The 11,797-nt window shown below is 33.2% G+C and overlaps 2 protein-coding genes across 4 annotated transcripts; both read right to left on the reverse strand.

The window, feature by feature from the left end:
* Positions 1-797: 797 nt before the first annotated feature.
* On the reverse strand, positions 798-4,224 carry LOC105112147 (ABSCISIC ACID-INSENSITIVE 5-like protein 2). Of its 2 annotated transcripts, none has more exons than XM_011007742.1 (4): positions 4,124-4,224; positions 2,829-3,511; positions 2,656-2,727; positions 798-1,221 (listed from the first exon to the last, which is right to left on the reverse strand). In XM_011007742.1, exons 2-4 carry the CDS (start codon positions 3,483-3,485, stop codon positions 1,141-1,143), a joined length of 810 nt encoding a protein of 269 aa, XP_011006044.1. In that variant the 5' UTR covers positions 3,486-3,511; positions 4,124-4,224; the 3' UTR covers positions 798-1,140. The 2 variants fall into 2 exon arrangements, with proteins under 2 accessions (XP_011006044.1, XP_011006043.1); XM_011007741.1 differs by having other exon boundaries at positions 4,102-4,224.
* A 1,018-nt stretch (positions 4,225-5,242) lies between these two features.
* LOC105112150 (UBP1-associated protein 2A-like) lies at positions 5,243-8,447 on the reverse strand. Of its 2 annotated transcripts, none has more exons than XM_011007744.1 (2): positions 6,906-8,447; positions 5,243-5,552 (listed from the first exon to the last, which is right to left on the reverse strand). In XM_011007744.1, the coding sequence occupies exon 1, from the start codon at positions 8,313-8,315 to the stop codon at positions 6,906-6,908; it is 1,410 nt and encodes a 469-aa protein (XP_011006046.1). In that variant the 5' UTR covers positions 8,316-8,447; the 3' UTR covers positions 5,243-5,552. The 2 variants fall into 2 exon arrangements, with proteins under 2 accessions (XP_011006046.1, XP_011006047.1); XM_011007745.1 differs by lacking the exon at positions 5,243-5,552 and adding an exon at positions 5,709-5,960.
* Positions 8,448-11,797: the final 3,350 nt, after the last annotated feature.

Below are 11,797 nucleotides of genomic sequence, written 5' to 3' on the forward strand. Positions count from 1 at the left end.
CAGAAAAAGGAAAGTACGGATTAAAAATTGAAGCTAAGGGATTGGCGTTTACAAAATGTAGTTTCTGCGTCCCCCCTCAATTTGAATCCAAATTCACGTGGCACTTGGGCAACATTATGTTGAAATCATTCCCTTAGCAATAGTATTTTCACATAAAAGATGGCTGCTCGGCTGCTCTTGGAGTGTACAGGATGTTATGTGAACCTTCAGAATCATTACTTTTTTCTGGACTTGAACTCTCCCAGATTTGCAGTATTGTATAGCCTAAGAAGACGATGTTTTATAAGGAAGATAGATAGAACTGGGATTTCGAGAACGATGCCACTGTGAACTGTTTTATAGCCAGACTGAAAGTTAAGTTTTACTTCCTGCGCTGACTAAGGGCTTGGAAATTGGCTTTTGACGATTTATCTAGCGGGTGCGCAGAAAGGCTTCTATTACATGCAAAGATTTAATGATGCCTGCCAAAGGTTAAGAGGCCTTTCGGAAACAAAATTGTAAACAATTAATATTACAAAATTGAGGAGTGATGTTCCGCTAACCATCCACCATCAATAAATCTTATCCAACGATTGCTTTAACAAATACAAAATCCCTCTTCCAAAAGAGACTTGCAGACCAAAAATAATGGCTGGACTCCAGCATCTGCCATCAGCCTTTGACGTTGTAAATTAGGAAATCCTGACAACATCGACCAACCCCATAAAGCTCCAAGCACTGTGAGAATGACATGAATATCAATGCATTACACATTCGGCAATATCAAAGTTGAAGTCTGATCCGAGCAGAAAAAAGGGGCAGAGACAAAGAAATTTCGACAAATTGGTTACAGTTAAGTTAATGATGTCCATGTCTTAAAATTCTCACAATCTAATACACGGGTGAGACATAATTCTTTCTCCAAGTCGGAGCCTAGACATATAAAGTTATTAACATTGCACATATGGTGCTGTATAAAATACCAAGATCACCTTGAATGTACATATGATGAAAGCTAAAGGCGGGCTAGGTGGAATCACAACAGTAGCAGCAGTGGTGAAGCAGCCTCATGATGAATTTCGACAGCATTTTCCACACAAACCCAGGAGGCTAGCAATAACGCTTGATCAACTACAAATCTTTCACATAGATAGATGTACGTCAGAAAGTGGCAGAACTGGTTCTTCTAAGCTGATATTTCTGTTCAGGTGAAGGTTCAATTGGGAACTTCTTCTCAAATTCCTAGAAACAAAGAAATTCAAATAGAAAGCAAAAAAAATCAGGATGCAAAACTCCTTCCAGGACAAAACCGTTGCTTCAATGTAAAATACTCATTTATCTAAGATACAGCTACCATCGACTTGATATCCTAATGCTTATGGTGGCAAATTTCATCGATGCAGAAAAGAAAATTTGACTATTTTAATGCAGTTCCAGGGTTCTTGCAGCAAGAAGGCACTAAAAAACAAATATAGAACGAAAACTTTACAATTAAATGAAATTTGCAAAAGCTTTATCAAAGAAAATGTTTTGTAAAAGAATCAAAAGATAATTTTTGAGTGATATTAGACTTGCGGAATAAAGTTTGTATAAGCTACTCAAACACAAATACTTCAATGTACTGTGGTTGACATATAAATTACAGCATCTTATAGAGCTAAAACTTGCCACCTTCTATCCAGTATTCAGGTCCAACAGCAACCGTCAACAAGATTCTGCAACAAAAAGCGAACATTTTTCTACACAAATGTAACAAGTCCCAAGGAATGTATTATTTAATTACTGCCCTGCTTGGCTGATTAAATTATTCAGCCAAATGAAATATATTTAGCAAAGTCTAACCATGTCCCTCAACCAGTTAAGTGACATCTTGAAAATACCAGTCAAACTCCAAATCCCACTAAACCAGCACAGCTTGTTAGGGTTGAGTTCAGGGCCTTTGAACACTAGCTTAACTAGAGGGAATTGATGGGAAAGCTGGCTGAAATCAGATCTACTTCTAGGTTTAATTGTGGAAGATTAATGGAGTATAATGAATGAATGGAAGTACAGTCTACCTATCCACCAAAACCTATGGTTTTTAGGAGTCACACCTGAGATATGATTGATCAACATCTCAAGGGGCAATGTTAGCTGGAATTTTTTTTAGAAATTATCATATTGTTTAACTACCAACAACTGACGTGACCTCTCTCTTTCTCTCAATGAGTGTGTGTGGCCTGCAAATTTTTCCTCAAATTGACCATAATGTGAAAAAACAAGATTTTTGTCATAATTAACATGACAAGGAGCACCAAAACAATAGCACAGCATTAGAATGACTAGCACCCGACAACATGCAGCTTCTCAGGTTACATCTAGAGATAGATAAAATATGACTTTTCCAACAACTGTCAACTTACTGAAGCATTACTCCTAACAGTTATGATCAAGAACAAATATCCTTACTAGCTAGTCCTCTCTGCCAAGTGCATCATCTCTATTAAAATAGTTCAGAATATATATCAATCCAAACTGGGCCGAAATACAACTTAAAAATTTGGAACACTATTTCCAATTCAGTGGGGGCATTTAATCATTTAGCCATTTCTTTCATCTTTCCTCTTGGAGTGGTTGACAAGTGTTCACGGAAAAAGAAATAGAAAACAGCTGATTAAAATGAAATATCCTTCCTACCTTCTCTTTCTTGAGCTTTATATTCTCCTCCTCTAAACGTGAAACCTTGCTCACCAGCTCATTATGATAGGCCTGCATTTTTGCAAATTCAGTTTTAAGGACATGGGTAAGCAAATTGATGTCCACGGTACAGTAAAACCCTGAAGACAAATGGAAACTGTTTAAAAGCCTACCTGTTTTCTAGCTCGAGAACGGGCAGCAGATTCCCTGTTCTTGATCTTTCTCTTGAGCCTCCTCTCAATACTCTTCTCAAGTGTATCTGGGGCATCCCTGTTCCATCCCGATGTCGTAGAGTCAGATAACGTGCCAGTTGAAGGGGATGAGGAGAGGACCATGTTCTGTGGAAAACATTGCGGAGTCCCTGCAGCAACAGTAACCAAATCCAAAGAAGGGCTTATTGTTGCCTCGGCAAAAAGTCCTGCTTGTACCAAAAAATCCTCCAAAGTTGTTTCGCCAAGTGTCTGCTCTCTTTCCTGAACGTTCATTTCCTGACCAAACCTCTTCTTCTGCCCTTCTTGAATCTCTTTCCAGACTTGATCCACTGTCTTCCCACTCAATGCCCTAGCCAATGTGAAACTAGCCTGACGTTGAAGAGAAGATGTTGCGGTACTTTCACTATCCATTCCCATCGATTGATTTGCTTCTGTGCTCCATACATTTTTAAGAAGCTCATCAAGGTTCATGCTACACAAGGGCTTCCCTAAATTTCCCATTTGGTTTTCAACTTCGTTGAGAGTGAGGTTATACCACGAGGTTTGCCTCATCAATTGACACGGCTGCATATGAGATTGTTGGCCATTGCTTTGCGATGCCATCGTTTGAACCCCCATTCACCATCAAACTCTTGACCCCAAACCTATCTCCACATTAAAAAAGAAAAAGAAAAAAAGAAGAGGCAAAACCCAAAGTCACTAAACAACTCCCAAAAACCCTTAAAAACTTATCATCTTAATATCCTCCATTTTTCCATCTAGAAAGTAATCCCACTGTCCTCCAAAAAACAAAAAAAAACAATCATGAATCTGCTAAGCTAACCCATAAAACCTACCAATTCAAAAACCCTTTTTTTTTTTTCTTTAAGCCTCAAAACTTCAACTATTAAAAGCATGAAAAGCAGCACTTACTAATGCCATCCCATAAATGAATAACTAAAAAAAAAAAAAACTCATTAAAAACAATAACAAAAACCACTTTTTAAATCCCAAATGCTCCTCTCCTCTCCTCTCCAGTTCCAAGAAGGGAAACCCAGAATTTAAATATTCAAAGAAATCACTAAAACACAAACTTTCCAGTAGATTTTTCATTTTCATATTTTTTTTCCCTCCTATTTTCTCGCAAACCAAACAAGGGTTTAAATTTCCTCAACAAGAGAATACATCACTTACATCAATTATACAATCAATCAACCGCGTAGAAACTAAAACTAAAAATGATTACAAATAATACCTGGAGGAAAAGGATTTGGTACTTCAGAGGATCTGGGTGGCACTTCGAATCAGAGAAACAGAGGACCAAAACGAGGAAAAAAATGTTTTTTTTTTTTATTGAGTTGTTGTCACGTCAGAATTCCACGTATCACTTTGGCGTTCTATAGGAACAGACAAAAAAGACAAGACCCTAACCTGTGGGCTTTTGCCACTTGGGCTCATTAAAGCAAATTTCGACATTCGACTAGCCTGGCCGAGTCAGATTGGGTTTTATTACCATGGAGAAATTATATTATACACTCATCTCTCATACATTGTTACAAGACTCCCTGACAGGTGGATCAACTCGGTGAACCACCGGCTCAAGATTCTGGTTCGAGTAGGGTTTTATATTACACTAGATTGAGAGTTAATTTAATTAAACCATTGACTAGGTGGATCAACTTACAATCCTGTTCTAACCTAATTTGATGTTTTAATTTTTTTTAAAACCCTGTTAAAACTTAATTTGATATTTTAATTTTTTAAAATGATTTTTTTTTAATATTTAAATAATACTATTTTAGATTAATAGATCTGACTCATAACCAAATCTTAGATACCAAATTTTAGATCAAGTTATGAATATAACTGTGCAACATAAACTCCCTTACATCTTTTGCATTTATAAAGTAGTACAGTGCAGCCTGTAAGATTATAATCAATATCCGTGGATTTTTTTTATATATAAAATGTTTTTTAGAGGCACACATTGACTTAATTCTTATAATTTAAAATATTTTTATAACAAAATTGATACACACACACATTGACACACACACACACCTTTGATATAATTTAAAGACTAAGAAAGTTGTTTCCTCCCATTAGTTCACAAAATTCAAATTTAAAGACTCTTAAACACATCATGTCAATATAAAAATATGTTTTTAAAATTATTTTAAAATAAAATTTAGTTTTTATTTATACATATTCGGAAATTCAAAATACCTTTTACCATTAAAAAAAAAAAAAACTCTATATTGTTAGAACCTGGATAATATTGTCTTCCTAATGATTTATATATATTGTCATGAAAAACCGAAAAAAGGACTAGGTTACAAACAAAGGGATCCAATGTGGGTTTATTTAATTGATTAATTATTTAACCAAAAAAAAAAGGGATCAAATAATAACTTATTTATAACATGAATCTCAAACAGGGTACTTGGAAAGGAATAAAAATATCAAGTGCTCATGTTAAGGCTTTCAAGACAAAGTGCTTTGTGTTGATACAGTTTATCTGTGTTCAATAGCCATTACTTGTTTGATAAACAAAATGCTAGGAGCACAAAGGCTGCGGTGCCTGTCTTCACTCTACCTCCCTTCTTAACTCTACTAACCGTGGTGATACCATGGCTCAGCTCTTGAACTTCTTATTCAGCTCCTCAAATTCTCTAATGGTGCTACCTGCATCTGTGTCCAGCGAGGCTGCAACATAAAAACAGTAGAAGAGATTATTATTTAATGGAACCAGATTACACGCCATGACAGACTTGTTTAATTGTTTTCCAGCTTATTAGAAAATGCGATGCAACAACAAATATCAAGCAGCTGCTTATGAGATGTAGCGTAGAATTCCAAAGGAGGAAAAAGCAAATCAATTAAAGACAGAACATCCAGAAGCAAATATATTACAAGTGTAAACAAAGAATTGAAATGTGCTGCAGAAGGTAACGAGCTGATAGGATCTTCTTGAAACACTATTTTGCTGAAACTGAATCCTAAGCAATTAATTTGAGATTATTGAACAATTTGTTTATCCAACAAATGAATACAAGCACGCGATGTTATTATGAACTTGAATCCAGTATCCCCCATTTACCTGGCGTCCTGTTCCTGTTATGATAACATTCACAGCAAAAGTCAAATTCTAAAACCTGCAGCATCAATAAATTGAAAGAATGGTTCCAAAATTAAACCTCAGTGGATAAAGAAACCCACAAAAAGAATCTTTGCAAAGTGCAAGAAATTCAAGAGGATAAAGACGAATCCCTGATAGTAAGATGAGATATCAAGTTACGAATCTTTTCCGGTAAATATTTGACTAGTCCATCTATATTAGCCAAGGCTTCATGCATTGCTTGTAGTAATTGAAATACAGCAGCACATCATGGTCCATACATTGTGCCAAAAGAGAATTCCTACTTCCACATCACAGATCGCATTCATAATTAAACTAGCCCATCAATCATAGCTCTCCCACAAGCTAATCTCCATATATTCTCCTCCATAAATTATCACCTTCATTTTATCTCAAATGCCATTTGCCATTTTACACAATGATCAAAACAAAAATTCCTCCTCCAATTCCAGCCATGTATTGTCAAAAGGCTGACAAAAACAAACTGCTGACAAGAAAATCCAGCAAACAACTTCTACATTCAAAGCTTATTCTCCTTGGATTAAGTAAGAAATCCATCTCCTCCTATTCTTCTTCAATCCATAACATTACAGATTTCATAGTATAAACAAAGTTGAGTACAAAAGGCACGATTCTTATTGTGTTTATTAGTTCAACTAGGACCCTAAATTCATACTCTCATTGTCAATATTATATATATATATAAACAAGAGAATGTGTCCAGACACACACTTTACAGTCACATCAGCGACAAGTGTCTCATGCACTAATAATGGGGATAACAAATTTACGAAGATTGTCAAAACCTCGAACACTATAGGAGCCAGGTTACCCAGAAAGTTGAAAGTAAAATTCATATTGTTATTCTAACTGCACTAAGAAGAGGTAGAAATATCACAAGGATCCACCAGATGTCTCACCTAGCGCCCAAAATAACTCGGCACAGATCCAATGCCAGCCTGAGACCTTGCTGCTGATGCAGAAGGCTGACTCAATTGAGAACTCTGATAAGCACCCAATCCCTGCAAAGCAGCCTGAGAATTATAACTACCAATCATACTGTTGCTTATAGTATTAATCCCATGCTGTGTGGTAAAACCTGCACCCAATCCAATAGAAGGACCAACATTCCCAACCCTGTTCAAAGGCTGCGAAACCCCACCAGGAAACAATGGACTCAACCCTGTCTGATTCAGCATCCCACCTGCACCAACACCTAGACCCAGCACCGGATTCAAAACCCCCAAAGCAGGATTCTGCCCCAAGAAAACTGCACCTGTTGGATTCACACCCTGCCCCACCATTCCCTGGTTCAATAAACCCTGAATTCCCAAATTTCCCTGCACAACTCCTGCATTGTTACCAGCACCAGCACTCGACGCCTCCGCAACATTAGCATTACCAACACCACCACTGCTATTCTTAGTAGATAGTGAACACTGCAACTTTAAACCTTCAAAAACCTTAACAGGCTCTTCTAATGCCTTCCTAATCCCCTCTAAACTCTTATAAACAATGAAGGCAAAACCCCTAAACTTCCTAGTACTCTTATCAAAACCTGATGGCCCATCTTCAATTTCTCCAAACTGAGCAAAAAACTCTCTAAGATTCTCCACACTAATCTGAGGACCCACATTCCCTATGTACAATTTCCTCAAACTGATATCAGAGATACTGTCCTGTTTCTGATTCTGGCCCTTTCCTAAAGACGCCAATTGACACGAAACCGTTCGATTCCCCACCTTTTTTTGTGGCTCTTTAAGCGCTTTCCGCGCAGCAATTCGCGTTTTAAAGAGAAGAAAACCATACCCTTTTGAGCGACCTGTAGCCTTATCAGTTACAATCTTGCATTCCTCAATTTCACCGTATTTTTTGAAAACTGAGATAAGGGTTTCGTTGTGGGCATCCCAACCGAGTCCGTGAACGAAGATTTTGCGGTGGACTGGGTCAGAATCGACGGAGTTGAAGATTTCTGTGGCGATACCTGGGTCAGTGGAGGCTGCTTCTTTGAGGATTTTGATAAGAAGTTCTTTAGTGAAGGGTTGTAAGATTTTGCTTATGGTTTCTCGTTTAGAATCTTCGCTTTCTTCTTCTTCGGATTCAGATTCAGATTCCTCCTCCTCTTCGGATCCTGAATCCCCTGACTCTGTTTCTGATGAGGAACTGTCTTCTTCTTCTTCCTCCTCCTCCTCCTCCTCCTCCTCTACCACTGCTGCTACTTCTTCAGCTTCTGAGGAAGGTGGTGGAGGCTGCGGGGGCTTTTCAATTTTGGGTTGTTTAGAAGATGATGATTGTTGGGGTTTGGAAGTGGGCTTTCGTTTCTTGACCATTTTTGTTACTGTGTTTTCTGAGAGAGTTGAAGAAAAGGAAAGGAGGACGGTGCGCTTCGGTGCAGGCAAAAGCAATAGAGGGTTTTGGAATTGGAAAAGACGGTTGAACTGCACTTGGTTTATATCGAGATAAAGTTGAATTTGGGGTTTTGTAAATTTTATTTTCTTAAAAATATATTTTATATATTTTTTAAAATTTATTTTTAATATTATCATATTAAAAAAAATTAAAAAAATATAAATATTTTAAAAAATGAAAAACTAAAAATTTATAAATATAAATTTTAAAAATTTTAAAAATTTTAAAATATAAATATTTTAAAAATTTATTTTTAATATAAATATTTTTTAAAATATAAATATTTTAAAATTTTATTTTTAATATAAATATTAAAAATGAAAAACTAAAAATATAAATATTTTAAAAAATACAGTTCAGTTAAATCGTAAGTGATTGGTCATATCCAAAGTGATGCACTTAGAAGAAAAACATAAAAATTACATTAACCGGACCTATTTGAATGGGGAAATGAATATAAAAATGCTTTAATTTATGTGAATTGATGTTTTTGCCTTTAAAAATTCACTCAAAGCTCTTTTTCAGGCGTAAAGTATTTTTTTTGGCTAGGTTTATTTATCATTTTAAATTTGATAAGGCTATCTTAGTTTTTTTCTCACAATTGTTAGCTTTGGTCGAGGAGCTTTATCTAAACTTTCTTTAAGCATGCACAATGTTACTATTTTAATGCCCTTGGAATAAAAAAAAACTTTAAATTTAACTTTAGGATATATTCTTAATTTTACATTGGTTTTTACTATGATCATGTGGTCTCATGGGATGATTATTTGATAATTTAAATAATTAATAATTAATAAAGAAAAGAAAAAGTTGTTGGCGTGTTCATGGAACATGCTAGTAAATAAATCATATTATTGCTTTTGTGTAGTACGTGTAATAGTTCACAGCAGTTTTTTTAGTGTTTTTTGATTCACAACTATAAAATATATCTTCTTAAACATCATATATAGTTTAATTACATATAGTTTGACCGTAATTGGCTTTTTCTTCTTTTTTTTTTCTTGGTTTCCATGCTTGCACTTGTAACATTTCACAAAAATCTATTTATTTATTTTATTTTAAATAATTTTTAAAATTATTTTTTTAGAATAATTTCATCCTCTTTTATTATATTTAAGTATCATATTTTTATCTTTATTTTTTTTATTGTTATTTTCTAATCTTGGTAAGTTTTAATTTTATTTTTTTTATTTTTATCCTTCAATATAGGATTTAATGGATTATGAATTTGAGAGATTAACATAAGTTTAGGAAATTTATTTAGATTTATTTTTTTAACTCATATTTTTTAATTTCATTATTTGACATTAGATTTAATTATATATTGGACTCTATAAATTTTTTTCTTTGTACATGATTTTCCCTTGCTTTTAAAAATGACCCGCATTATCTCTAGTTATTTTTTTTTTAAGTTCATGTTTTTATAATTTTATCCTTCAACATTTGACGTATTTAGAGAATGAGCTTTTTTTTTTCTATATAATTTTTCACTAATTTTGAAAATAACATGAATTATTTCAAGTCTTTTTATTTATTGTTCACTATTATTTTGTAATCATAGTTTAAATTAGCTCGGATTAATTAATTTAGTCAAATCAATTACTCAAGTCTCAAATTTCTCTTTTTTTAAAAAAAAAAAATAGTAGTCTGAATTGCTTCATAACATGGGCTACCATTCTAAGCTTGCTCAAGTCAATTTTTTTTTTCGTTGAATGTTTTTTTTTTAATTTTAGACCTTTAATATTTGGTTAATTTGAATTGGATTCCTAATTTATTTCGATTTGGATTTCATGGTGTTGTCATGGGCTCATGTCCTAGATTGAAAGTTTCACTGTTAAACATGGTTGCTTCTAATTGACCTAATGTATTAACGCCTCATTTAATATATATATATATATATATATATATATATATATATATAATCTAGAGTGTCACCATCTCAATATTTTAAAAATCATTCATCCATTATACAGTGAACTTTTGACTTCCTAGCATTTTTATATTTTTTATAAGGTTATAAATAAATGACTTGGTAGGCAATATAGCATGAGTTAAATTTGTAATATTTAACATAATAGCCTTTAGTAATTAAATGGATTATAATAATAATCATATAAATACTCAATTTTTTTTATTAATTTTTTAAGGAGGATGTTAAGTATTATTGCTGGTATAAAGTTTAGAATGTAAAATATATATTTTTAAATTATAATAGATAATCACAATTTAAACTAAACTACAAGATGTTAAAGGAAATTTTTTAAAAAATAATAATTTATCAAACTATTTCCATGTGACATTATTAAAAACTCATATTCATTTTCTTAATTTAATTAGAAATATCATTTTTAATAATTTTATTAAACTAGGCCTAATCTGGTAGGGCTATCTAGCTATCCGCAAACCTTATCTCTAGCCTAGGTCAAGTTTTTTTAAAAATTAAATTAAAAAGATATTAAAACAACAATAATTTAAAATGATTTAGGCTAATTTAATTTAATTTATTCAATTTATAAGTTAATTTTTGAATGATTTAGGTCAATTTAATTTATAAGTTAAGTTTTGAATGAGATAATGATTCACATGAAGATTAATAACTTTATTTTTAATGCTTGTAATATAATTTAATAATAATATCAATCCTATTAAAAAAAACGTTGAAAAGGTATAAAGTAAATAAAAGAAATATTCTCTTAAACTCATTGAAACTCAATTGGATATCAACATTGTTTCTACGTTTGGAACTTTTTGGGGCATAATTAGAATAATCTGTATCTCTAGTTAGATGAAGCCTCCTCAGGGAAATTTGTTTTAAATTAATATTATTTTGGTATTTTAAAATATTTTAAAATATTAATATTAAAAATAATTTTTAAAAAATAAAAAATATCATTTTAATATATTTTTAAAACAAAAAATACTTTAAAAAATAATCATACTCACGCACACCCTAAAAGCCACAGGAAGAATTGTCTCGCATGGCTTTGGCAAGCAAAGAGGATCAAGTTCGATAACGCGGTGAAGCATTTCATGGGTGGAGTTTCGTGGGTTTTTAGTTTTTTTGGAGTAGCCTTGTTCATGGGTATTGTTTTGGGGATGAAGGGGGTATCAACCTTGTTCATGGCTATTGTTCTCTGGATTTTTAGTTCTTTATTTGTTTTTTGGAGTAGCCTTGCTTTTTGGAGAATAAAGCGTGTTTTATCCATAGGATCAAATTGCGAGGTGGAACATAATTAAATAAAAAGGAAGCTTATTTGACGTTCGATTGCTCAGTAACTAAATAATTAATTATTAGCTTACAGTTTCCATCTCTTCATATATATATATATATATATATATATATAAACGAGAGATTGGCTTCATTGTCGTGGATGATTAACCAGTCAGGGAAAAGGAACCGCTA

Source organism: Populus euphratica, unplaced genomic scaffold (assembly GCF_000495115.2).
Source record: "Populus euphratica unplaced genomic scaffold, PopEup_1.0 scaffold325.1, whole genome shotgun sequence".
Lineage (NCBI taxonomy): Eukaryota > Viridiplantae > Streptophyta > Magnoliopsida > Malpighiales > Salicaceae > Populus > Populus euphratica.

Excerpts from the sequence above, each read along its gene's own strand:
- LOC105112147 (XM_011007742.1), bottom strand. The coding sequence starts at position 3,485 with ATGGGGGTTCAAACGATGGCATCGCAAAGCAATGGCCAACAATCTCAT. Across the intron at positions 2,728-2,828 it reads GTTCTCGAGCTAGAAAACAG|GCCTATCATAATGAGCTGGT; the intron begins GTAGGCTTTTAA and ends GCAAAAATGCAG. Across the intron at positions 1,222-2,655 it reads TAAAGCTCAAGAAAGAGAAG|GAATTTGAGAAGAAGTTCCC; the intron begins GTAGGAAGGATA and ends CTTTGTTTCTAG.
- LOC105112150 (XM_011007744.1), bottom strand. The coding sequence starts at position 8,315 with ATGGTCAAGAAACGAAAGCCCACTTCCAAACCCCAACAATCATCATCT.